Genomic DNA, 26676 nt, shown 5'->3' on the forward strand with positions numbered 1-26676 from the left:
ACAGACAAAAGGAAGGACTTCTTCACACAAGACATGATAATTTTAATTATAATTATTATCACATTCTCTGCGACAGGTGTGTTTTTGGTCCTATCTTTAGCAACTTTACAAGCCAATTAGATAAATTCATGGAGGACTAGTACAGTAGCTATAACTAAATAGAGTCCACAGTTGCAGAGGTATTATGTCACGGAACAGCAGTTGCTGGAGAGCAACTGTGGATAAGCTATTGTAGGGATGGAAAACCTATGGCCTGAATTAGATGGAGCCTAGATCTGCTCCAGTAGACCTCTTCATACATCATATGTTCAGTATTGGAACTGATAATGCTGAGATGCCATTGACTTACTTAAGGGCAAACTACATGTTACATATTGTTCTAGGAATGGATTGAGTATCAGTCTGAGAGAAACAGTATGGCCTTTTTCGCACCCACCTCCACTTCTGCAAGCTAAGCCATAATTTAGCTTCGTGTGTCATCCAAACCCAGGCTCACTCTTTATCTCACTCCTGACAAACCATGAGCTGATTTACAGCTCATGGTTTGTCTGGAGGAGAGTACACTAAGCCAGTGCACTAAGCCAAAGCATGATTTAGCTCACAGCAGTGGCAGGACTGGAGGAGAGGAGCAAAGTGCCTGCAGCTTCCTCCCCAAGAGCCTACATGCTCTCACATTCACAATTGTGCTTAGCGTTAGGTGCAAACTGAGCCTTCATGTAATTTCCCCAGTATTGGAATTCCCCCTTGACTTAAGAGTGGAGAGTTGGCACATTAGTCCGTGTGTTATCTCTAGAGCAGGGTTTCCTAAACTTGGGTCTCCAGCTGTTGTTGGACTGGCTAGCGGGACCAGTGGCCAGGGATGATGGGAATTGTAGTCCAAAAACAACTGGAGACCCAATTTGGAAAACCATGCTCTAGAGCAGCGATTCTCAACCTGTGGGTTCCCAGATGTTGTTGGACTACAACTCCCATCATCCCTGAGCTCTGGCCTTGCTAGCTAGGGGTGATGAGAGTTGTAGTTCAACAACATCTGGGGACCCACAGGTTGAGAAAGGCTGCTCTAGAGAAATGTTGTGATTTCCATTTGCTATATGTTAATCATGTTCATAGATACTTCTTGTAAGGTCAGTGGTTGGAACTTCTTGCTGCTCAAGAGATGTTGCTGATGATTTATTCCATGGCAGCTACTGAGGTCTGATATGTTTATACACAGCAAGAGCATCTAGGCCTACTGTTGGTTACCATGTTGTAGGGGTTAAATTATGCTTTCTTTCACTCTGGTAAAAAACTCAGTTGACCCACACACCCACATTTATATACATATGCACATACACACATCTCTTTGCTCCCTTCTGATATTCATTTCCTGCGGGTTTCTTTGACATTCTTGTTATAGCAGGGGCAGCTTTCAGAGGCTTCACTTGAACTCACTACAGCTTACTCTCGAACTTACAGTAGTGATTCTCATGAGTAAATATGCATAGATGCAAGTCCTTCCTCAGTAAATACGGAACTGTTTCACTTCCTTTTCCACAGCACAGGGTTATTTACTTCTCCGTCTGGTTTTAGTTTTCTGGGTCTAATTACCTATCATTTAGTTATCCCGTAAATCCTTACATGAAGATATGTGGCAAGTGACCTTCATTTAATCCTGCCATGCCATTGATGTAAATGCTTAATAAAACAGAAACTCATATCTTGCATGCCAACATGGAAAGGTCACTCTTCAGGTCAAAGATGAAACTGCTAATGTAAAATGGCAATTATATTCATTTATTTATAAAAGGTACGGTAGTTTTCAGTCGACACTAACATTTGATCTGTTTCTACGACAACCAGTGTTTTCTTTTCTTTTCTTTTTTTGGAAATATATGTTTCCTGCTCCTGTGGTTTTGATATAGAATATCTTAAGTGCCTTACAGAAGAAAGACTTCACAGATCCATACTAGACAATTAGCTTGAAAGTAGCTTCATATCCAGTAAAGAAAGGGTCCCTTTTCTCCTGTTTATTCACATTAGTTTTGTTCATGTTTTTTCATCAGCTGCTGCCCAATTTTATTTTATTTTATTTATTTTTATTTTATTTTATTTTATTTATTTATCCAATTTTATTTTATTGCTAAAGTAATATGTGGGGGGTGGGGGTGGGGGTGGATGAATATTTGACTTTATTGCTGTAATTCTTCCATAAAATGTAAATGTCTCCTCTCTAATTTCTCCTTGATCTTGCCCTCTAGTCTATAGTTTACATCTCAATAATTGCTTGTTTGCTTTAGAAAAGGCAATCCCTAAATGATCTATTATTAACTTGAATTTTTGTTTTATCTTCTAAGTCTCTCAGTTCTTCATCTGTAAGATGAAAGGCTAAAAGTTTTGTCATTTGTATTCTGTTGTCTGCTTAAATCCATCAACAATATTTAAACATTCTATTAGGCTTATTTCAGCTTCAGTATTTGTTAATACTACATCACCTGCATATAGGCAGACCTTAATTTCCTGCCTCAGACAAGATTTTACCTGTATCATGTGAGGACAAGGGGCATGCTGATATCCCCACCCCCAAATGTAGGCATGATGCATAAAATGGAATAAAAGGAACACTTTATTGAACAATCATAAAACTGTAGCAAGGCAGTGACAGTGCAGATAAATGAAGGCTTGAAACTAAATGAGGGTGAGGAGAGAGCACATGCTCTGTGCTCCCATGACCTCCCACTAGGGAGGGAAAGTCAAACACACTGTTTTTTTGTATTTGTTGCATAGTAATGTTTGAATTTATTGAATGGTAATTCTAGGGCTACAGTTATGGCACTATGTTAATAAAGTGAATCAGCTGGTTTGTGTGCCACCATTATGATTAGAGATCGAGGGGGGCATGTTCTATGGCGTATAGTTAGGTTAATGGTTTAGTGGACTGATCTGAAACTTGTCAATGTATGAGTGGTGGGTTTGAGGATGGTCCGTGCCAAATTTGGGGTGGAAAGGATAAGAATTGGCTTATTTTGAACCAGTTAAACATTTGAGACAAGTTGGCAGACGGTGTGTGTTTTACTTCCATAGAATTTGCTGGGTTAATTTTTCTGGAACGATTCCTCCATTTGTGCTGTGTGATTTGGGAAACAAGTGGTTGTGCAAAGTCAAGGAGATAATCTAGTATGTGCTTTTGTCCAATAGTAGTGTTACATGGTTGTAGTTTTTATTTAAAAGGCATTTTTTGTGGTTGAGGTTAATGGGAATTCATAAGGGTGTTCCAAACACATGCTTAGTGTGAACTTGTTTTGAGAGAGGGTTAAGTCGAGGGAGAGGGTTGCATGGAGCCCTTGGCTGAGCTGTAGCTTTTCAGTTGGACCCAGTGCCAGCACTGGCAACTCCATGAATGGTGAGTAAAGGCAGGTAAGAGTCAGAAGTTCAGCTGGGCAGGGAAGGGAGGTCTCCTTCCTTGAGAGCTCGGTAGCACAGCTGATCCCACTGGGGCAACTTGCTGTTAGTACCTTGGGCAAGAATGGCTGCATTCCTGATCAGGAAATCCATAGCACAGTCAAACCCATTGGGGCTGATTCACAATTGTTCTTTTGCACCTGCTTCTCTGTCTGCCCCACACCTATCACGTGTGAGCCAGGTGGGTGTGGTTTGGGCAAAACAGCCTCATGGGCCAAAATTGGGAATCGTGCCAAATTTGACTCATGGAGCAGAGGTGCCCCACCCTTGGCATAACACATGGCAGCATGATCCCCTGCTTGCCACAAAGTATATATGTGCTCAAGACAAAATTGTAGCCATACTGGTTCTCTTCATGTGTCTGATACATTCATTTGTATCATTCGCATCCTGCATTTGTATGTGTACAACCCTTGCTGTTTTTAGAAGGCACCTAAAATTGCTAGGTTCTGTTCAAAAATTAAGAAATAAAGACTTGTATTGCCCTTATCTTTAGCCAGTAAGTCTGCAGGCATCTTAGGAAGGAAAGTAAAAAGGAAGGAAAAGAGAGGGAGGAGAGATGGTTATCTACATGGGGCATTAGAAGTTTCCTTGCATTTAATCTCTCCTCTGCAATTGGTGTTTGCATTGGAAATCCCCCAATGATACCTTTCCTTCCCACCCTGAACAGAAAACTGGCATCAAAAGAGGACTTTTCTGTAGGAATGCAGTACAGATGAAAGTGTTAAATTCTCTCTGTGTGTCTGCTGTGATCTTCATAATTCATCAGTCCACACCAGCCTCATGCTGTTGCTGTTGTTTTTAAAACATGCATGTTACAGACACATTTAACTGCCTCTCTAGATTGGCCCTTCAAGAGCCACTTGCATGTAAAAAACAAAGGAAAAGTGTCAGATGCCAGGACAGTGCATTGAAAGAGAACTGTAGTGTGTGGTGGAGCTTTTATTGTTTCATTGCAAGGCTGCTTTCTGGTTTGTTTTAGATAGTGGAAATACTTCGGAAAGCAATCTGTGTGACAGCTTAGTCTGACCAGCCCATTTGGCATTGATGTTTAGCAACTGTACAAATATTATTTGCAATGTTGACTCCCAAGTTGGTTCAACATGATAGAACACTCCTGCTCGTGGGATTAAAATCCCAATTTACGTCTGCTTTATTTTATCTCATAAGAAATGTCTGTAAGGGAAGGTGTGCAAAGTTCTCTATGTGTGCAAAAAAGATTTTTGTCGTCTGTGTACTTAAAGCACTTCCATTTTGAGCTAAATCTCAGAAGGCTTTACAGAACCTTCTTCTGGTTCATACCTGTACAATCCCGAGAAAATGCATGAATCAGTTTTAACTGTGTTATGACAGAACGTTTAGTAATGCAAGGGCAGGGTAGCTTTCACATAAGACAAAGAAAATGCATTTCTCACCCAAAACAAAGAAATCCACCCTGGAACAGAAACCTCCCCTAGGTTAAAAACACAACTTGAAAGCGTGCTGGGACTTGCAAAACAACGATTTAATATGGACACACAAATGTCTCCATTGAAGTTAGGGAGCTGCCCAAATGAATGCTTATTGTATAGGCTGCCAGTTCCTGCAACACAGTTTACAGTTGCTTACAAAGGGTGTGTGTCTTCTGATGTTAAAAGTCTGAATGTAAAGCATATTTCCCAACATCAGAAAACGTTGATATGGGACTAAGCTCTTCCTTTTTATTTGGAAGTTCTGTTTTCGCCCTGACATGTTTATGATCCCGTTCTGAAAGAAAAGTCAGCAGAACTCATGATCTGAATGAATGAAAGCTGATTAACTTAAATTGTTTTTTATAAAGATGCATGTTGTTGACCATACTGCCATGTGGTAAATGCGACTTGTGCATGGATTGTCTTCCATTCTCTTTGTGAAATCTAATCTTACTTTGCTGACTTGTTGCTGACACAGGTGGCCAGTACACAAACCATAAGGTTGGTGCAGGTTCAGGTGCCACAATAGAGCTTATATTGGATGAAACACTATTTAAGCAAGTATTGCACGACTTGCTGGCTACTAGACTCTCAAACCACACGGAAAATTTCCAGTTCAGGGCTATCCATGTATCAGGAGTTGGCAGAAATGAATAAATGGATTTGATATACAGAATAGGAGAATGTCACTCCTGCAATTTAGCTGGAGAGTGTTTGGCCCCACCCCTCCCTGGAGAAAGGTGAGGGGGTGGTCACATGGCCCCCTGTGAGCCAATAGGATGAGGTTTTTTAAGGCTGCACCTCCACTGACCTCATCCTTTTTGCATTCAAAGTGACTACCCTCCGTTTAAGCAGTGTGAGCTGTAGGCCGAGTAGGATTTGGGGAGCACCCTATCACAGGGTCTCCTTTTTTGCCTGCTCCATACTGTGGGGCAAATTTAATTTGCGTTCAGGAAGAGGTGTGGCTTGCTTGCCAGATTTGCATTGGTTTCGGGCAGGTGAGGAAGCAGAAAAAAGCCTAGGTTTACTGAAGCAGAATTGGATTGGGGGCACCAATTCAGGTCTCTGCCAGTGCATTATCCTGGAAGGTGCTCCTTGAGGCCTGACCAGGTGCACATCTGGGTGAACGCCGTACAGCGGAGGCCAGGTATGCATTTGGGGACAATACCCAAGATTTACTTGGCAGTGAAGGAGTCTTCCCTTCCTGGTTCTTATGTGAGGAGCCACAGCTCAGGGCTACAACACAGGCTTCTAGGGTGGTTACTAGAAGATTTTGAAGAAGTCTTCACCTGCCTGTTGAAATTCAGTTTGATTGGATCAGTTAACACATAGCACCCATGCCCTGTTTCTTACTTTTGGGCATGGAGAGGCAAATGCAGGTTTGTTGAATGTAAAGTTTGCCAAGAGATGGTTATGGAAACGTGGGACTTGACAGGAAATTATTCTTGTAAATAATGGTCTTTCTTTGTTCAGCGCTCTCTCTCTGGGGGGGGGGGGGCTTGTTGTAGGAAGTATACAGCCATAATACTACTGCATAGTTCAAAGTCCCTAGTTCAGATCTCATCTCTGTCTTGATGGCCTCCCTAGTCTCCACCTAAAAAAGGGGTAATAAAATGGCCAACTTTATCTTATTGCTCTGGGTATAAAGCACTCTGAGCTCTCCAAAACAAAACACCATCTATTTGTTTTAAATATTTCTTTCTCATCTACATTTCTAAAAGCAGCCCAATATAGAAATATATGAATGAGGCAGCTATTTTAGACGTCGTTCAGCAATGAAAACAATTCAGTGCAGCCAGTTAAAACCTAGTCTAGTGCAGGGGCTTAACATCATTTATGTCCCCAAAGCCTTGCTAAGCAGAAAGGTTTTAACCATCATCTGGCAGAAGGTCATTAAAGAGCAGCATGATGATGATGATAAATTACATTTATTAATCACTTGTTAGCAATTTACATTTTAAAACATTGATAAATCATACCGGGGTTCCCAAATTGTGGTTGACAGATCGTTAGTGGTCTGTGAGCTTTCAGGTAGTTCACAGTACGTCTGTATGAAATATTCATACTGATTTGTAAATGTATTTTTATTGCTTCTTTTGATTCTTGTGTTCTGTCTTCCTGTGTTAAATTCAAATTGTAATACCATAAAAAATAATATAAGAAAAGCAATAAAAATACAGCCACATATCACACAGCATCTTGCACAGTGTATTACAAATGCTGCAAGTGGCAGGAAAATCATTAAGCATTCCTGGATGGTGGGTGAGAAGTTGCCCAGGATGGGAAATGGCCCAAGGAGAACTGCAGCCTAACAGTGGTGCATCCTGGCTCAGCTTGTTAAGCTATAATCATTCAGTTGTGTGAAGGGGAGAGCCATCCATAATTACATCTCTCTAATACTAGCATCTCTATCATTTTTGTTATAGGAAGGAACTTGGTATAAGGCTGCCATTTTGTAAACTTTTGCAGCAGCTGTTCATTTATTGTAACATGCGTATCAAGCTTGAGTTGAAGCAAGGGCAAAGTCTCCAAAGGTGGTTTATTCATAGAATTGATAAGCCAAATAGCAGTGTTTTGTCTCATGACTCTTTTAAATGTGGAATGAAATTAAATTAAGCCTGTTTTGAATTTGGCCATACTACACTTAGCAAGGCCCAGGAAGCTAAGCAGGACCAGCTGGTACGTGGATGGATTTTAATAAGATAATCTTTAAGCTTTACTGTTTGTTCTATTGTATTCATTTTTAACATTACTGGGTGGACAAACAAGGAGGAATGTATTTGCTGAATTTCTCTGACACTGTGCACAGTTATTTTAACTCTCATGCTTGTTTTGTAGCTTTTAAAAAAATACATTTCTCTATTATTATTTTCAGAGCTGTGCCATCTTTGGGAATGGACTTCACATAGAGGTAGGAGATTGTGTGAAATTGTAATGAATGGAACAAAAATAATTCCAAAATGAAGCTGCAAAAAGGGGGGGAATGAATTGAGCTAGGAGGGAATATATGTAGTGCATAAGGTGTCATCTTGCGTGGATGGTGGTGTTTTTGGTGGGGAAATAAGAATGTTAAATGTCTAACCACTTCCACAAAATAAATAAACACACTGAAATAACACACAGGAAGCTTTTCAAGCCTTAAGGAAAAGTATTGTTGCATTTATTTACAAAATAAGATATTCCAGGTATTGGATACAAAAAATAAAATATATTACTTTTGAAAATAATTTGGCACCACATTCAACCAACCCAGCATATTAGAAGAAGCATAATTAGTACAATAGGGCTTTCCTGCCCCCCACCATGTCTCCCCCAAATCCTCTCTGGACAGTTGTGAGGACCTCCAAAACAGAACATGGGAGGAGAGGGGGCATCACTCCATCTGGAAAGCAGAAATGGAACCATCAGTAGAATGCAACATTGAATTCCTCCCTGAAATTGCCATCTGTAGGGCTTCACTGAAAATGCAATAACATGTCAGTGAGGTCCATCATTAAATTGAAAGTGTGTTCAGTTGGGGGGGGGCTGTGCACAGTGACCCCATCCCCTCTACTCCTGACTTCGCTGCATTCAGCAGCAAGTTTCCATAGGCCGTTTGTAAGTGTGTTCAAACAAAAATGATTACAAGGCCCCTTCAGACCTTACCATTGAATACTAGAGGGTGGAGAGTACATGGCTGGTTCCCTCTGGAAACCATTTCATGGTATTAAAAGCCAGGAGAGGCTTACTTCTGATAAAATGTGCATAGGATTGTGCCGTTAGTCTGTGCAGTATATTAGTTTCATCTGTTTTTTCTAACGAGCCCCACATTATTGTTAAATGGAAAAATACAAAAATGCACTTTTAAAATAGCCTTGTTCATTATAGATGTTCATTCAGGATGTTGACATGCACACAGTGTTCCATCTTTTTTATATTTAACAAGATTTATATGCTGCTTAGTCAACGAAAACCTCAAAGCGGTTCATATAGAATAATATAAAATATTCACTAAAAATACTGACAGAAACAAACTTGGAAAAACTAATGGACATACAATTTATCAAAATATATGCTTTCCTGACAGATTCCTGGAGGTAGAAACAAGCAGCTCCTTCATTCGGATGGTCACATTAGACAGAAGCGGGAATGGATTGTCCCACCTGCCCTCCTCAACGAAGAGAGTGAAAATAAGAACCCAATTGCTAAAGTAAGTCAGAGCCAAATGAACAGAATCCTGAGAGATATGGGGCAGGCTTGCTATGGAAATGGGTATCTCTTTGACATCATCATATAGCACCTCCTTCCTGGTCTTCTTAGCAAAAACAAATACCGGTAGTTAATTTCTGTGGGTTGTATCTAATGCTAGTCCTACTCAGAGAAGACCCACTGAAATTAACATAACTAACTTAGGTTGATTCATTTCAATGGATCTACTCTGGGTAAAACTTGGTTGGCTGTAACCCTATGACTGCTTTATAGTCACCTTGTGTGGGCTTTGCTCTAGAAAGCAGCATAGGTAAACAAAGGAATAGGGAACGCGAGTCAATTGATTGCTGATTAAATACTGGATTTTACATCAAACTGTTCTGTACTGATAGCATTTCAATGGTGACATGAGGTATCACATCCTCCACTAACTTTGTCCTCACTTTAAAGCCTGTTCCTACCCTTACTTCCCAATAAATATCCCAACTATGGCCACCATTCCTCCTACTGTCTCTCTGAGCTCCACATTTCTCCCTTCTACCTAAAGTTTTCTCTGACAATTCCTATGTAATCGCACCTCTTTAGCCACGTTCAGGTGTTTGCCTGATAGTGTGATGGTTGAAAGCAGGAGCATGTGCTGTCCCAACCCGCAGCATGATTGTGTATGTCATCCCCCTTACCTTTCCCATGTTGTTTGGGTAGGTCCTCAAGAGGCTTCTAATGCACAAGGTGCACAAGATATTCTACTTATAAAAAAATTATCTTGTTTATTTGTACAGGGGCATTTAATTTCCCAAAACTCTGAACATTATTTTAATCATGTTCCTTACAGATACGATCTGATCATGAAGGTGAACCCGGGATAGTTATTACTTACACTATTTCAGGCACAGGAGTCACCGAACCACCATATAATTTGTTTGTGATTAATGGAAAAACTGGAGACCTGAACATAACAAGAATAGTTGATCGGGAGCAAACGCCAATGTTCCATGTAAGTGAAGCAATTAGACTTCCTTTTCTTATTAAGCACTCAGATTGATGTCAATTGCCATCATTCAACTTTTACTGTATTGATTTGAATTCACACATATGGATTATTTACTTTTCTGCCTATATTCTTCCAGCTGAAAGGTTATGCAATGGATCAGTACGGTAATCACATGGAAAAACCATTAGACTTGAGAATTAAAGTTAAAGACATAAATGACAACTACCCAAAGTTTTCACAGTCAGTTTTTATGGGCTCTGTTGAAGAATTGTCTGAAGTAGGTAAGTGCTGGAGCTTTATTTAATACTTTCATTCTAACTTGATAGCAATTTTGTTTTCTGTGCATATCCTTGTACTTTTTCCGAACTACCCTATCTCTTGGTCCCTTGTTTATGGTTGAAATCCTGTACTTAGTAGCAGATGTGCAGGGTCATGGTATTGCAATACGCATTTGATCTGAGGTTGGTTGTCAGAGGGGAAGATGCTGGAAAATGTAGCAGAGATTAATAGTGCAAGGTACCCCTGAAATCCTTTCTTCTGCAAACTATTAAAGATGCAAGAGCCCTGTTCTTTTGCATCCTACCTTGCCCTGGTCACACAGGACGAATGATAAAATAAACCAAAGCTTTCTTTTGTTATGTGACGCTGCCTAGAAAATTATGGTAGTTTGGAAAGGGAGAGTGCATTTGCCTTACACTCTGACTGTGCAGGCTTTATTATCTACCCCTGGAGAATGAGAATGTTGAATTGTGCCACTTCCGACTACAGCTAGCAGGTCTCTTTTTGTAATGGTCCCTTGGACAAAAGAGCTCGCTGCATAGTGGGGATAGGGGTGGGCTAGGACATTTTTTCAAGGTCTACTCATGGCAGAGGGGAAAGAGTGCACCTTTCCTACATGCTTACATGCTGTGGTTTGTCTTAAGAAAATCGTGGTCTGCACTCCCAAATAACTGCAACACCCTACATGCAAGCCAGTCATTAATGGTGCTTTAGAACTTGGGGCTCTAAATAGTACAGGGAGTCTGTGTGCTTAGGGCAGATTCTCTGCTTCAGACCTTTTCCCTCCCAATGCATGGAAAGCACAACAGGGACAGGACAGTGGGGGTGGGGCCAACAAGCATGGCCATGCGGTTGCTTGAGGGAGAATGCCCAAGTAGAACAATGGTGTCGGAGGCAGGATAGCTACGCCAAATGGGTAGGAAGGAAAGACAAGCTGTTACCCACTACCATGGCTAGGGATTTAAATCTGCCTGTTTTGAAAAGCCACAGTAGTATTAGCTCAGCTCTTTCGGACAGGATATTGATTTGCATCTATTTCTAACATCTTTATCAGAAGGAAGCTATGGGATAAGGAGCTGAGAACAATTTTGCGGGGGGGGGGGGAGGAAAATTGGCACTGCCATGAGCACTAGTCAAACCATGGGATAAATATTATTTTATTCAGTCTTGGTATTAACATAGTGTTTATTTTTAAATACAATTTTAGTGCATTCTTTATAATTTATTCCAAGGGAATTTCGTCTATAAAATCTTAAATTATACAAATCCTTAGGACTTAGATGTCTTGGTCTAGTGCAGGAACAGAAAATTTGTAGTCCTCCTGATTCTACTAGACTGTACTTCCCATCACCCTTGACCATTAGCCATGCTTGCTGGGGCTGTTGGGAATTGGAGTCCAACAACGCCTGGAGAGCTATCCCTGGTCCAGTGTATGTTATTCGACCAAGCATCTGTACCTGAGCTAAATCTTTGAGTGTACCATATAAAATTCAGTACAGTATTTGGGGCATTTGGAAACCTTCATTTCAATATAATTTGTCCAATAGGACTTTATAATTAAGTTTAATTTGAATTGTTAGGTGTTCTTGTGATAAAGATAGAAGCAACCGATGCAGATGAGCCAGGCAACCTCAACTCCAAAATTGCTTTCAAGATTATTTCTCAAGAACCTAGCAATCCGCCTGCATTTGAAGTTATCAGATCGACAGGCGAGGTCCGGACTTCACATTTTCAACTCGACAGGGAGGTAAATGCTTTTTCCTGTCCTGGATTCCTCTTCTGTGTTATCCAGTTTTTCATTTATGTGGTAAAAATGCTACTGATGTCGCTTTATAAATTACCTCAGAAGAACATAAACTTTAAGACCGTAATCCTGATCAACTGATTTGCTTGCTTGATTCTGATATTAGGAAATAGTATAAACTGCCCATCTACTCTAAAAATGCTCAAGGCAGCATACAAAAGCAATGGGGGGAGGGTATCAAGCATGTAGGCAAGATAAAGGTAAATGACCCATGGATGGTTAAGTCCAGTCAAAGACAACTGTGGGGTGCTGCGCTCATCTCACTTCAGGCCGAGGCAGACAGCTTTTCGGGTCATGTGGCCAGCACGACTAAACCGTTTCTGACGCAACGGGACACTGTGATGAGTGCCAGAGCACACAGAAATGCTGTTCATCAGGCATGTCTACTAATAATAAATAGTCAAAAAAATTAAATTCAGCAAAATGTATCTAAAAGAGCAGTAACAATTATTGTTAATATTGTTATATATAAATGGTGGTATATAAATATTTTTATACATAAACCTCCACTACCTGGCTCTTGGAGGCTCCCAGGTCTTGGGCAGTGATCTCTTTTGGCTCCAAACGATGGTATTTGGCAACTGATGGTAGATACTGATTTATTTTGGTATGCTGTTGCATTCACTTACACATAGCTGCTTGAATATCATGCAGGTGCAAAGTAGCTACTCCTTAATTGTAGAAGCAAGAGACCGAGATGGAGATGCAATAGGGCTTGGTGAACGGACAACGGTACAGATCAAGGTTTTGGATGTCAATGACAATATCCCTTATCTTGAAAAAAGCATGGTAAGTGAAGTGATCTGACTGGAAGGCTTGCATGCATTTGTGCTAAACAGCCTTTACTGCCTTGATAACATGGAAGAGACATTTAAAATCTTGTATACTTACAGTATGATGGAAGCGTCCAAGAAAATACAGCTAATGTGGAGATTATGCGACTGAGGGCCTTTGACGACGATGAGCAGTACACTGATAACTGGCTGGCAAACTTCACCATTGTGTCTGGCAATGAAGGAGGTTATTTCCGTATAGAAACAGATTCGCATACCAATGAAGGAGTTTTGATTCTGGTTAAGGTTAGTGTTTAGTTTGCGGAGGCTGTGTTTTGAATCATTGGTCCCAATGCAGACATGCAAAATTAACTGCATGAAGAAATGTTGAAAGGGAGGGTGCTAGCTGATGTGGATAAGCTTTCTGCACCTAAAGTAGTCAGGATATACTTCCAAACTGGCTGTAATACCATATGGCTACATATACTCAGTGAGGCCAATCCAGAGGCTTAATACTGCCTTCTAGTCAAGGGAGCGAATGTTTCACAACCCTGTGATAAAGCCTGCTGTGGCAACCATAGATACATTGTCTTTGTTTGCATTCTACCAAGAGGACAAAATCTTACAAATGGAAAATGCAGCTTCCTCTGATCACTATTTAATGCCCAGAGCTTAATGTTTTGTGAAGAAAAGAGGGTGTATGTGGGACTTCCATGATGCCACTGTGAATACCAAAGAAAAATGCAAATATATTTTATAATGTTCTAAATATCTAGGGACTTTGGCATATATCATTCACTTGTCCGGGAACTGGCCCAAAACCAGAGCAGGTATAAACACACACATGGAGCATTGATTGATTGATTGATTGATTGATTGACTGACTGACTGACTGACTGACTGACTGACTGACTGACTGAATTTGTTATGTGTTCTTTAGGGTCCCAGAGCAGGATATGTGCATTCCTTGAAACATCACTTAAAACCATAACTAAGTCATCAGTAGAAATCATAGCCTGTTCTAAATCATTCATCTGCCTGGGCAAAGAGGTGCATCTTGATTAACTGATGAAAAGAGGACAGTGCCATATGCAAGTCCAAGGGAAGGGAGTTCTTAGCCAGGAAAAGCCCTCCCATATCCTGCTGCCCCTTGGACTGCAGGAGGTGGTGACACTCCAGCAGGGCCTCCCCTGGTGATAATGAAAGTGAAGTCTTAACGCTTATTCTCCAGCTTGGAATACAGAGTGCACCTTTTCTGACTTGTTGCTGGGGGTTTTTTTCCATTCTCCCTACAGGAAATTAATTATGAAGAGCTGCAGAACATTGACTTGAATATTGTTGTTTCTAACAAAGCAGCATATCACAAATCAATTATTGCTAAGGGCTTCCAAGCAAAACCAATTCCAGTTAAAATTAAGGTGGAAAATGTGATTGAAGGCCCTGTATTTAAGCCCAACAGAGTTACAATTCAAGCAAATAGAACAATGAAAGTGAACCAGGTTATTGGGCGCTTCGAAGCTTATGATGAAGATACCGGAAAGATAGCACAAAACATCAGGTAAGAGATGCCTTTCTTCTTTGTTACCAAGGCAAATCACTGAAGATTTGCTTAACTGCAGCATTCAGTTTGAGTGAAGACGGGCCTCAGTCTATGCCTCATTTGTGCCACTGCCTTTTACTTGCAGTATCTGTAGGTCGCAGTCACACACTTAAGAAACAAATAGCAGCACCCACAAGATGCAATGATTTTATGCATAGAATGGCTCTATTTCTGTTGCACCCACCCATGTCATCTTATGATACATCTGTACATCTTATGACAGGGGTAGAAAATCTCCAGTCCAGGAGCCAAATGCAGTCCTCCAGGCTCTCTGCCTGGTCCTTCGTACTCTCCCCAGGCCACATCCCTCACCAACCCCAATCCACACCTTTCCGAAAGTGTTTTCACTTGGATGGAAGGTGACCTTGAACTCTGATAATGCCTGTTGTCTACCTGGATGGAGACAGGGGTGTGAATGTGTACAGAAACTAGCCTGCTGTATAAAGGTGATTTTTTCATTCGTTGTGTTGCCTACTTTTGCCCCTGGTTACATCCCTGTAATGGGCAGGGGGCCAGAGGCAAAAGTGGCCGCCAGAAGGTTGCCCAGAACAGGATGTGGCCCTTCTTCCCCATTTCTGTCTTCTGGCATGCTGGGGACCTGATGGGGAAGCAAAAGAAATGACATGAATTCACATTCTTCCTGTGCAGACTTAGGATGACATGAAGTTTCCAGGCATCTCCTATAAATGCATGACTTCCATCAGAAATGTATGTCTGTGTTATCTTCTTGTGCTACACTGACATGCATCATAAAACGTATGTTTCCATGATTTTTTTTAATGTGCAAAATGGCTCTGAGTTGTTGGATGAAACTAAATGAAGATGTTTCACCATCCACCAAGCCTGTGTAGTAATAATAATAATAATAATAATAATTTTATTATTTATACCCCGCCCTTCCCTTGGGCGGCTTCCAACAAAATATGAAAAAAACAATAAAACATCAGTCATTAAAAACTTCCCTAAACAGGGTTTACCTTCAGATGTCTTCTAAACATCAGATAGTTGTTTATTTCCTTGACATCTGATGGGAGGGCGTTCCACAGGGCGGGCGCCACCACCAAGAAGGCCCTCTGCCTGGTTCCATGTGTGTCTTTGAGCAAAGTATTTTCTTTATACACCGATTGTTGTGACCATTCTAACATACATTAAAAATCTGCACAGGTATGTTAAAGGCCAGGACATTGCGAACTGGTTTACAGTAGACTCTAGGACTGCTGAAATCAAACTTAACCGAGTGATTGACTATGACTCATCTTTTCTTGTCAACGGTACTTACACTGCAACAATTTTGGCTATAAATAAGGGTAAGTGATGCTTCTTCCATTTCTTCCTTAAGAGTAATTCATCAGGCTTTTCATTCATACTCTACATCTTAATTTGTTAAAGCCCAAAGCTAGATTTGGAAAGTGGCAGCAACCATCTGACCTGTAAGCTTTGGCGAAGGGTGGTGGCTCAGTGGTGCAGCATCTGCTTTGCGTGCAGAAGGTCCCAGCTTCATTCCATGGTGCCTCCAGATAGGGCTAAGAGAGAACCTTACCTGAAACCATGGAGAGCCACTGCCAGTCCGCATAGACAAGGCTGAGCTAGATGGACCACTGGTCTGTCTGTATAAAGCAACTTCCCAACAGGGACCAGCAGCTCCAAAAATCTTGGCTACACTTACTAGCCAGACATGAATCATGGTTGCAATCAATTGTCTTGCCTCTCTCAAATCCTCTGGCATTCACAGGGGGCTTGGGAGACATACAGGCTCTTCCCTCATTTGAGGTGGGATAAGGAGAAGGCAAAAATCAGGATTCTCTCTCCATGCTAAGGAGAGAGTGGTGTTTCAAGTTTCAAGTTTTATTGCGGCAAAAGCCAGTAACACTAAACATCACAAGATCAAACAAAAAGAGATCAACAGAGAGTGGTGTTGCTTTTCACGACTGGGCAGAGAACCAGGGTCATTTACCTGTGTTGAGTAGATGGTAGGGACTGAGCCTGTTTTTCCTTCAGTAAGTACCTGGAACACCATCGGCATTTAGGCAAATGTTGTAGTGGTAGAGGCTTTTAATAAAGCCTGATGGATTACATGCATTAGCATGATGATGTGTACATGATTCCACAAAAATGTCAATGCTCCATCACTATGTGCTGCTAATCCAAGGCCAGGAGGCAACTTCACACACATGTATCTGCTTTTCACATTAGAGTCCCTGTAATCTAATACGTATTTTAGAAAGTTGTTTATTCGCTAGCACATGGAGAACTCTTTAAGATATTGTAAACAATTTTGCAGGATGGTCCCCAAGATAAAGGAGCAGGTTTCCATCTATGTTTGGATACAGTTGGATGCCATTTGGGATTAAGATGGCAGAATGGACCTTTCAACATTGCACTGATATTTTTGCTTCTGTAAAATTTCCTAGAAACGCTGGATACAAGGCTGCTAGTCTTGAATAAAGTGTCTGACGGTCCACAGAGCCCAAAGAATTGGAGTAACAGTATGGTAGTCATCTCCAGCAACTCAAATAATTGGCAAGCAAACATTTCCATGAGTTTGAATTGCATCCTATATTCAGTTATTGTGTTGTTGAAATGGATTGCAAATCGAACACTGAATTCACATTAAAACCTTTTATACACTCAAAGAAGCAAATGAAATTCTACATTGATAAAACTATGTTTTTGCATTCTTAAGCAGTGAAATACAAATGCTTTACTTTACATATTTTGCAGACCAGCCTCCAAAAACGGCTACAGGTACCATTGTTATTCAGGTACAGAATACTACTCTCTACTGCCCGACCATTGTGACTCCACGTCAAACTGTCTGTACCCATGCAAAGTTTGTTAACGTCTCTGTTACTAATCGAGGAGGTTATCTAAATCGTGGCCCTTTCACTTTCACTATTGTTGATGAGCCTGAAAGAGTGTCAGACAAGTGGAGGATAATCAGAGTGGATGGTAAGTATGAGTCACTATGACATGGTTTACAGCAGGGGTGAGGGTGTGCAGGAACTAGTCGACTGTACTAGGTAAGAGTTGCATTTGTTACCCTACCCATCTTTGCCTCCTGTGTGCCCCCGTGCATTTCCAAAACAGATTTAGGAGGAGGGGGCAGTCCCATTGTGCAAGCGGAGAGCCATGAACCGGAAGGACAGCTGTTGTTGATTATGATTATTTATTACTTGCCCCTTAGATCCCAAGACAGGTTGCAGCATTAAAACCAATATTAAAACCAAGCTTAAAACTCACAACCATTGGGTACAAGCCTGTTATTTTAGTTGTGACTTGGCTAATCCTCTCTTGGATAACATGTGCTGGCCAAAGTAGCATTGCTTTGAAGTGTAGCTTCAGAAGTAGGGGCTTAGCTTCACCAGAGGCAGAGAATAAAACATCTGAAGCTGAGTGGCTGAGATTATTTGTCTGAAGAGCAGCCACTATGTTGCTTAGATCCTCGTGGTCAGTTCTCATGCTGGGAGAGCATCTCTCTCAAGATTTCTCTCCCACTGAAATATGCCAGAAATGCTCTGCACTTACTGCTATTTGAAAGTTGAGCGACTTCATTTCAGATTAAGCCAGATTCTGAAGCATCCATTGAAAGGCAGTGGAAATGTTTCAGCTATACCTGAAAAAGATGTAAGATACCACCCTTCTCCTCATTTGGGCACAGGTTGTAGAGAAAGAGAAATCCTCTGTGGTCTTTCTGCTGCAAGGAATTAACACACATCTAGGAAAACTGTTCTTCATATTCTGTCTGGTTGACAGAGTGGGTACTTGTGGAATTGCTGTAACCCCAGGGATGTTCCTTTAAAGACTATTTAGTACCCATTGATCATTTTAGCTCTTTAAACATTGTGCTGATGTCTATGTGTAGACTTGGGGGGTCTACCTGTGGCCCTCCATATATAAGAGGACCTCTAGCCCCCATTGGTGGAAGTTGTAGACCACCATCTCAAGGGCCACAGGTTCCCATCCCTGGTGCCAAAAATACAGTTGCCAAAGGGGGTTTACAACAATTAGGTACTCTAGAAACTGATGTGTTTATCTCCATAATATAACTATTTACTTCAGAACATCAAGTCGGTAACCCTAAAGTCAGTATCTGCTCACAGTTCTGTCATACATTCAGCTACTTACATTACATTGCTTTATATTTATTGTTACTGTCTTTTTCCCTGTGAAGGATCTAGAGTACAGCTTATACCAGAGAATCTGAAGCCTGGATCATATGAAGTTCCACTGCTGGTGAAAGATAACCAAGGTCTTAGCTGTCCCGAGTATCAAACTCTAACACTGGATGTTTGTGAATGTGCAGAAGGTGGTGGTTGCCGAGCAGCAATCGTCGGCTCATCAGTTTTTCTAGGACCTGCAGCGATTGCTCTGATAATTCTGGCGTTGTTGCTGCTGCTGTGTAAGTAACTAGCGTTATTCCAGAAGAATTGGCAGAGTTCCATTGTGCACTCTGACACAAAGACTCCTCCTTGCAGGGACTTGCAATCTTCATGCAAGCTTTATGGGCATGAACCAACCAAAGTTAAGCCCCTTCTGGTTTTCTCCCATTAGACTCAATAGGACTTAAGAGAGAGCTTAATGTTCTGACCTTTTACATATGGTGCAGTAAAGAGTAGAGCAATACATTTAAGGAACTTTGTTAAAATTTTATTTGTCTCTGATACACCTTTCCCACTTCTTTTAAAACTTTTGATCCTTGTTCTTCCTATCTTATATCAAAAATTCAACTTTCATATGAGGTGAAATGTTGTTTGGCAGCTTGACCAAAAAACAGGCAACGAGCCACGAGGCCTTCCAAACTAGGAGCAGCTAGTTAAAGTCTGGACTAAGAGCACTGTTCATTTAAAATAATAATCAAAATAATGTTCCAAGAAGCAATGAATTCTGCAAAGTATTTATTAGATTTATTACCCACCCCTCACAAGGCCCCTGCTCAGGTTACAACATTATAACTGTACTATTAAAAACAAGTAAAACATTTTGTACAATTATTAAAGCAGCTGTTACCATTCCACAGAGCAGGACAGTAAAGGTTGAAGAGGTGGGTCCCACATAAATATTTTAATTGTCAAAGGCCTGGGGAGAGAGGTGTACCTTCAGCATACTGCAAAAGTTACACAATGAAGATGGTAGGAAAACCTCTGTGTGAAGGGAGATCCAGCATTTAAGGGCTGCCACAGAGGAAGTCCTTTCCTGAGTCAACATTTGCCATACGGATGGCGGAACTACTAAGAGAACCCCCTCAACTGAACTTAACACCCAAGACGGTCTGTAGGGATGGAGGTGGTTTTTTCAGATATTTGGAGCGCAAGTCATTCAGGGTTTTAAACCCCAGGGATGGGCACCATGAATTTGGCCTGGAAATAAACTGGCAACCACTGCAGCTGGGGGATTGATTTACCCATGTTTGCCTACCTAGCAAAATTGTGTTTTTGCTAAAAATGCAAGGGACTATAATGCCTACCCCGCCAATCACTGGAAAGGGTGCTCAGCCCCTCTGCTGGAGTCTTGCAGGCTTGCTTTCCCACATAGCTGCAAGCCTCTTTTCACTGTCTGAGAGCTAGGGAAAAAAACCTGAAGTTGCCAAAATTTGTACCTAAATCCTGTGTTTTCATGGTAATGTTGTGGAACATGCACAGCTCTGAATGTGTGAGGCCTGCAAGCTGAAGCAAATGGAAGTTGCTTGCTGCTGTTCATGTTTGGTTCTCCAGTGCTCTCACCTCACTGGAATTTTAAAATGTGCTAAGCCATCAGAAAGTGTAGATTAGTACAGGATTGGTACACAGCCTGTTGTTTGTGGTGCAATGTTTGCATTACATGGCTCTATTTTAGAGAACGTTGTAATATTTTGAATGGATTTTGGAGTATTTTGTTATATTTAATGGGCTATGGACGGATATTTAGGATTTGCTTCTGCAAGTTCAACCTTTGACGGTTTGTTGATCTGCCGTGTTCCTTTGCAGTGGTGCCTCTCTTACTGCTGGCGTGTGGCTTTGGTGGATCAGGTGCCTCAAAAGGCTTTGTGGCAATACCCGATAACAGCGAAGAAATGTTGCGAATATGGAACAATGAAGGGGCAGCCCCTGAAGACAAGGTATCTTGTGTTTTGCCCTGATTTTGTATTTGGCACCAAGGAATGTTGATATCCTGCTTAATGCATGTCTGCTAAGACTTAAATCCTGCTGAGTTAAATAGGATGTCCTTCCAAGGACGGGCATGTAGGGCTGCAGCAGAAGAGTCTGCTTTAGACAACAATGGGCTGAGTTACTTAGAACAATATGGCGCTTACTCTCTTATCAGTTTAAATAGGTATGGGGTAATTAATTTACATAATTAAAAAGTGTGTGTGTAAAAACAGTTGTACAAACATAGGTGGGATGAGTGTGCAGTTTCTGGGCTTGTAAATGGCAGGATCTGGCTGAGGCAGCTGTTCTCAGGCTACTTTTTCTGATGGAGCTATACATTTGGGAAGGAAGTTTGCTAAGAAGTTCTGCTATCCAGCAGATATTCCCATTGACCTGGAAAGCTGCCTAACTACAAACTCTGTTGTTCTGAAAGGAGCTTTTTTGGGGGGGGACACACAAGTAACTGTATATGGGGTGGTGCTCTAGCAAGGGGGACATTGTCCCCTGCTGGATGAACCATAATCCCCAGATTCTCAGATTTCATTTTTAAATCATAGACCTCTAGCATCTGTAGAACCTGAAATCTGAGACAGTATGCACTGGGCCACTCCATACTTTACTTCCCCCACCCTGGTAACATTCCTGCAGACACCCATGCAAGTAGCCAAACCTTTCAGGATCTGTTCCTCTCGCGTATTACAAATCTGCTCTTCCTTTTCTCCAAGTAGGAAGCAAATAAACTATCTGTTCCTGAATCACATTTGTCTCCTAGCTGGCTTCGCCCAGCCCAGCCTGCTGCATGTTGTTTGATTGTGACTTCAGCCTGCCTCCTTAAATGAATGTTGTTTTACAGTTTTATTTTTCTCTTTGACGTTAGGCTGCCGTCAGCCTAAGCCACATGACTTCTGTGAACAACTCGGCCTCAGGGATGGGAAATGGAAATGCATCGTCAAGCTTAGGCGTGGCAGGAGGCGCTGTGGTTTCTGGCTCTTCTGCATTTGGACAGCGTAACACCACAACCATCGAAAGGCGCTGGGAGGAGGCCCGTACGTCTCATGCACATCATGAAGGCATGGATTTTGGAGGGGGCTCAACCATAGCAGGAGCAAGAGGAGTAGGAGGGGGAGACATGGCAGCACAGAAAATCCTGACAATGGATAGCAGATACATGGAACATGCTGGAGCCGTGAATGAAGAATTCTTAAGGAGCTACTTCACTGAAGTAAGATTTCCACTTTTGTGAGATGCTTCCTCTCTTGGTTGACTTCCCCTTCCCCTGTTTTGTTTAATTCTGGGACCTTTGTATTTTCCACTCCTTAGTTTATTAGGACTGGTTTGGGCATCTCTCACATGCAGTGTTGTGGGTTTCCTGGAAAATGTGAATATTTCCCTATGCAAATTATCACTATTTCCCTAACATTCTCAGTTTGCATCAGGATTTTTCCCAATGTCCTCAAAAGTGATCTAATATAGCACATTTATTTTACTTGTGTTCATTAAACAAATCTAAACACTTTGAAGACTGCCATGCTTACCTTTAATTTGCAATGGGCATTCATTCATTGTTACTAAGGAACATATGAAAAGGGGGAAATTTCTATAGAAAAATAAAGCACTGGGGGAAAGAAATTCTGCCCTACATCACTGCTCCTGCTGTCTCTGACAGTTAAGCCAAAAATGCCACCACTTCTATTACCCAGAAGTGGGATGGCATTGTCATCAATTTCTAAGGAGGGGGAAATTGCATATTTTTCCCTGGGGCATGGAGCTTGCAAGCAGTGTCATAGCTGTCTTTCTCCCATTACCCTTTCCTTTCCAAAAGTAATGAGAGCTACCACTATGTGGGCAAACTACAATTTTAAAAAGGAGAGTGGAGGTGGGGAAGATAAGATGCAGACATTCAGCTGTCACTTTTCTCCCGTAAATGCCCATCCCTGAAAATATGAAGAATTTTATGCCTGGCTCTCTCACCTGCAAAATGGGTGAGTTTCTCTTTGTTAAGAACATAGGAAGAGCCTGCTGGATCAGACCCCATCTAATCTAGGATCCTGTTCTTACAGTGGCCAACCAGATACCTATGGGAAGCTTACCAGCAGGGTGTTTGATAGTTTTATCTTCCACAAATTTATCTAATCCTCTTTTAAAGCCACCCAAGTTGGTAGCCATCTCTGCCTCTTGTGGGAACAGATTCCAAAGTTTGGCTGTGCACTTCCTTTGTCTGTCTTGACTCTTTTGATGTCCAGATGCAACAGGGGTCCATGAGTTCTAGGAATGAGAAAAGGGGCTAAACTTTTCACTATTCCCTTTCTCCATGCCCTGCATAATCGTATACACTTCTGTCATGTTGCCTTTTCACTAAGCTAAAAGGCTCCAAACCACTGCCTTCTGCCAGAAGGAGTTTGTGTCACACCCAACCAAGCTGACTGCTGTTTCATTAAAGAAAATTATATCTTCCGAAACACAAGCGCTCACAGTTCTTGTTTTTCCACATTTTTAGAAAGCTGATGCTTTTGCCGACGAGGATGAAGGGCACCTCGCAAAAGACTGCCTACTCGTTTACTCTCAGGAGGAAGAAAGAGATTCTCCCCATGGTTCTGTTGGCTGCTGCAGTTTCATTGAGGGCGACTTTGATGAGCATTACCTGGATGACTTGGGAGATAAATTTAAGACTCTGGCTGAGATCTGCATGGGCAAACGCATTGGCATGGAAGCTGGACTACACACCTCTCAAGGCCTGAAAGACCCAACTCCTACTCTTGCAGCAAGTGAATCTGATGTGCAATACTTGCATCAGCAGAATGCAGAGCACACCTATACTTCAGGCTCTGGCAACCAAATACCTGATGCCACAAAAGGCTTTGGTTCAGAAATGGTGGCCGAGGAGACAGTAACTGAGACTACCTTTGAATCTACACCTGGCTTGCAGCAAGTTAGACGTATACCCAACCCTCTGGTTAGCAGCAGCAGCAGCAATGTTGTCGTGACAGAAACATCTTATGGGGCAATACCCCCTCCAGTAATCTTTGACCCCCAGTTTAAAGAGAATGTGGTAGTGACAGAGAGAGTGCTTGCTCCAGGTTCTAACTTGCAGGATGTGTTAGAAATGCCTTCTGGAGCCTTTCCAGACCTTACAGATTCAAACTACGTTGTTGTAAGGGAAAGGGAGAGGGTCCTTGTACCTAGTTCTGAGCTAAAGGGTTCCCTGAGCATCCCCAATTTAGCAGGAGGACAGAATGTGGTAGTGACTGAGAGGGTGGTTACACCCACCCCTGGCATGTGGGGCACATCAGAGCAAGCCACCTACCCTGAGAGTGACAGACAGGGACAAATCTTGATTGCAGATGCTTTCTTTAACCAAGGCAGCACACAGGAAGCACCTCCCCCTGGTTCTACCCTGAGCAAGTCCTCAAGGCTTAAATACAGCACTGTGCAGTACACACGCTCCTAGATGGTATGCTTTCATCCATAAGTTTTTATTTACATTTAACAGTGATAGGAATTAGTGGTTTGTTTTCTCAGGGGCTAAATGAATTGCTTTCCTTTCCTTGCAGTAGTTTCTGTACAAGAAAACTCACACAAAGCCCAGAGAAGAGATACCGAGATTAAGGATGCAGTCCTAAACACACTTTTCTAGGAAGTATGCCCCACTGAATACAGTAGCACCTCTGAGTATAAGATTCATAGCATTGCAGTGTAAAAGAATTTGGATTGTAGTAAAAAGGAACTACTCCAGCTGCATAGCCAGAAAGATTGTAGCTAACATCCTGAGCCTCTGTATTCTAGCATACATTGCTAGGACCTGGGTGGCAGTCCAACTGGTTTAGTTGGTTATCTGCAAACTTTAACTAGCTGTGTGATCCTAAATGCCTTGCTTCAAGATTAAGTCGCTCTTGGATTTGCTCCCTTGTGCGTTTAGCCCAATAGCAAAGTATTAACTTAATTAGTCATATTGACTTCAAAGTTAAGTTGTCAAACAGTGCAATCCGAAATGTATTTACTCAAAAGTAAGTCAGGTTGAACACAGAGGGGGTTACTCACTGGCGGATGTGGTTAGAATTGCAGCTTTAAATGTACAATACAGCTGAGATGGCTTGTTGCTCGGGCTATTTAATATCAACAGGAAATACGTATGTTCTCTAGAAGGGTAGGTATTTCACTTCATTTTTAAGTTGCTTTTCAAAATAATGTCCTTCTACATAAAAAAAAGGAAAGATGAGCGTAAAAAGAGGTGGAGTGAAAACAGGAATGCACAGTCTAATTTTCCTTCCTACGCTTAGCAGACATTGTGCTCCTTTCGCAACATGTAGGATAAGCATAGGTTTAGCCCAAGTTGCAGCTGCTGGACAGTACAAAAATATAACTTAAAACCAGAAGCACATGTGCTCATCTGACATCTCTGAATCAGGATCCTTAAGAGTTCTGATGTATTCATTCAACTCTACTAGCCACAAGGGCTGTCCCATTCATTTCAGTGGAGGCAGCTGATCCTTTCACATATTCAGTGATTGGCTTCATCCATTGAAATGAATGGAACCCACCCATGCAGGATGGGTGCTTTTTCAAATGCCACAATCGTGCAGTAAGTAATTTTGTGTATATCTGTATAGTACAGCCAATGTGGTGTAGCAGAGAGAGTATTGGACTTGGACCAAGGAGGACTGCGTTCAGACCCCTTCCCTACTCACCCATAAAACCCACTTAGTGCCTTATATTTTATATATATGTATCTTACATTTTCTCAGGCCCTTTTGCTAAAATCAATAAATAGGATTGGGTGTACTGCCACTGAACTAGGTTGCATACACACCATACATTTTAAAGCACAACACACACCCTCAAAGAATCCCAGTAACTGTAGTTTGTCTCTCACAAAGTTACGATTCCCAGCATTCACAACAAATAGTTCCTAGGATTCTTGGCAGGGGGAGTGTGCTATAAATGTATGTTGCCCTAGTCCCTTTTTCCTCCGTCAATTATTCTGTACATATCTATTTTATAATTCAAAGAAAAGCAAAAATGAATGGGATGAAAATGTATATAATGGTAAATGTATTTTAATCTTTTTGGACAAGATAAACTTACATTTAAGGAACATTTTATATGACAGAAATACTGCTTATTTTAAGCTTTCCTTTGGTTTTAATCCACAGTTTCACCTGTGGAGAGTTGTATCTAATGAACTGAGATTTAAGACTGCACTGGTAGCTGTTGCAGAGTTTACAGTTAATTCCCATGTACCTTTCCATTTGGAATGGGAGTATAGCCTGTTCATTTTCAAGGGTTAATCATGGAATTTGCAGATCTCGAGCTTTGCGATATCTTTTTATTTTAGATAACAAGCTGTGGTTTTGCACTGATCTCTAGTTTGAGGTGTTGATGGATTACATTATGTATTTTTGTGGAATTTCAAATAAAAGGGGAAAATTATAATTGCACTGCTCAGTTATTTTAACTGGTTAAAAATGCACCCTATCTAACCACTCAGACAGCTGTAACAATTACTGAGGACAGTTCACCAAAGGTTAGTAGTCACTGCTGAGCCCATTGTTGAAAGTAACGTAATAACATGCAACCAGATTCTATGCATGTCAGAAATTAGTGCCACTGAGTTTCATCAGACTCGCTCCCAGGATTGCAGCCTTAGGAAGAATTTGTTGCTTTCTGATAGAATTGCAAATTAACGATACACAAGGGAGAAATAAATTTTCTGTTGAGAAACTAAATTGAACGTTTAGCCAATTATTGATTAAAGTGTTGAGATGTGGGTCTAGTTCTCAGCTGGTATGATAAGCCCGTGACTGACAAAGTGTGCACAAATTTCACATCAGTGGAATTCAATACATTTTTGGTTGAACTGGAGTCCTGCTTTCCTCAGTGGGGTTTACTAGGTTAGATTACTGCAATGCATTATATGTATATCTGCCTCTGAAAACAGTTCAGGAACTGCAGCTGGTGCAGAATTCGGCAGCCAAGTTGCTCACTGGGACGAGATAGTTTGAGCATATTCAGCTGATCCTGAACCAATTG

The 26676-nt window shown here is 41.4% G+C and overlaps 1 protein-coding gene across 1 annotated transcript in view; it reads left to right on the plus strand.

The window, feature by feature from the left end:
- Nucleotides 1-26079, plus strand: part of LOC310767357 (uncharacterized protein) — a 73602-nt gene extending 47523 nt beyond the window's left edge. Inside the window, exons 20-33 of the mRNA XM_083624223.1 lie at nt 7765-7800; nt 8956-9078; nt 9910-10071; nt 10205-10349; nt 11928-12094; nt 12806-12940; nt 13045-13230; nt 14220-14482; nt 15689-15831; nt 17246-17473; nt 18696-18923; nt 20488-20618; nt 21527-21871; nt 23147-26079. Coding sequence (XP_083480349.1) covers nt 7765-7800; nt 8956-9078; nt 9910-10071; nt 10205-10349; nt 11928-12094; nt 12806-12940; nt 13045-13230; nt 14220-14482; nt 15689-15831; nt 17246-17473; nt 18696-18923; nt 20488-20618; nt 21527-21871; nt 23147-24097 — 3243 coding nt within the window. The 3' untranslated portion in view covers nt 24098-26079. The remainder of the gene's footprint in view (nt 1-7764; nt 7801-8955; nt 9079-9909; nt 10072-10204; nt 10350-11927; nt 12095-12805; nt 12941-13044; nt 13231-14219; nt 14483-15688; nt 15832-17245; nt 17474-18695; nt 18924-20487; nt 20619-21526; nt 21872-23146) is intronic.
- The last annotated feature ends 597 nt before the right edge of the window (nt 26080-26676 follow it).

Source organism: Podarcis filfolensis (genome assembly GCF_964270895.1).
Source record: "Podarcis filfolensis genome assembly, chromosome: 7".
Taxonomy (NCBI): Eukaryota; Metazoa; Chordata; class Lepidosauria; order Squamata; family Lacertidae; genus Podarcis; species Podarcis filfolensis.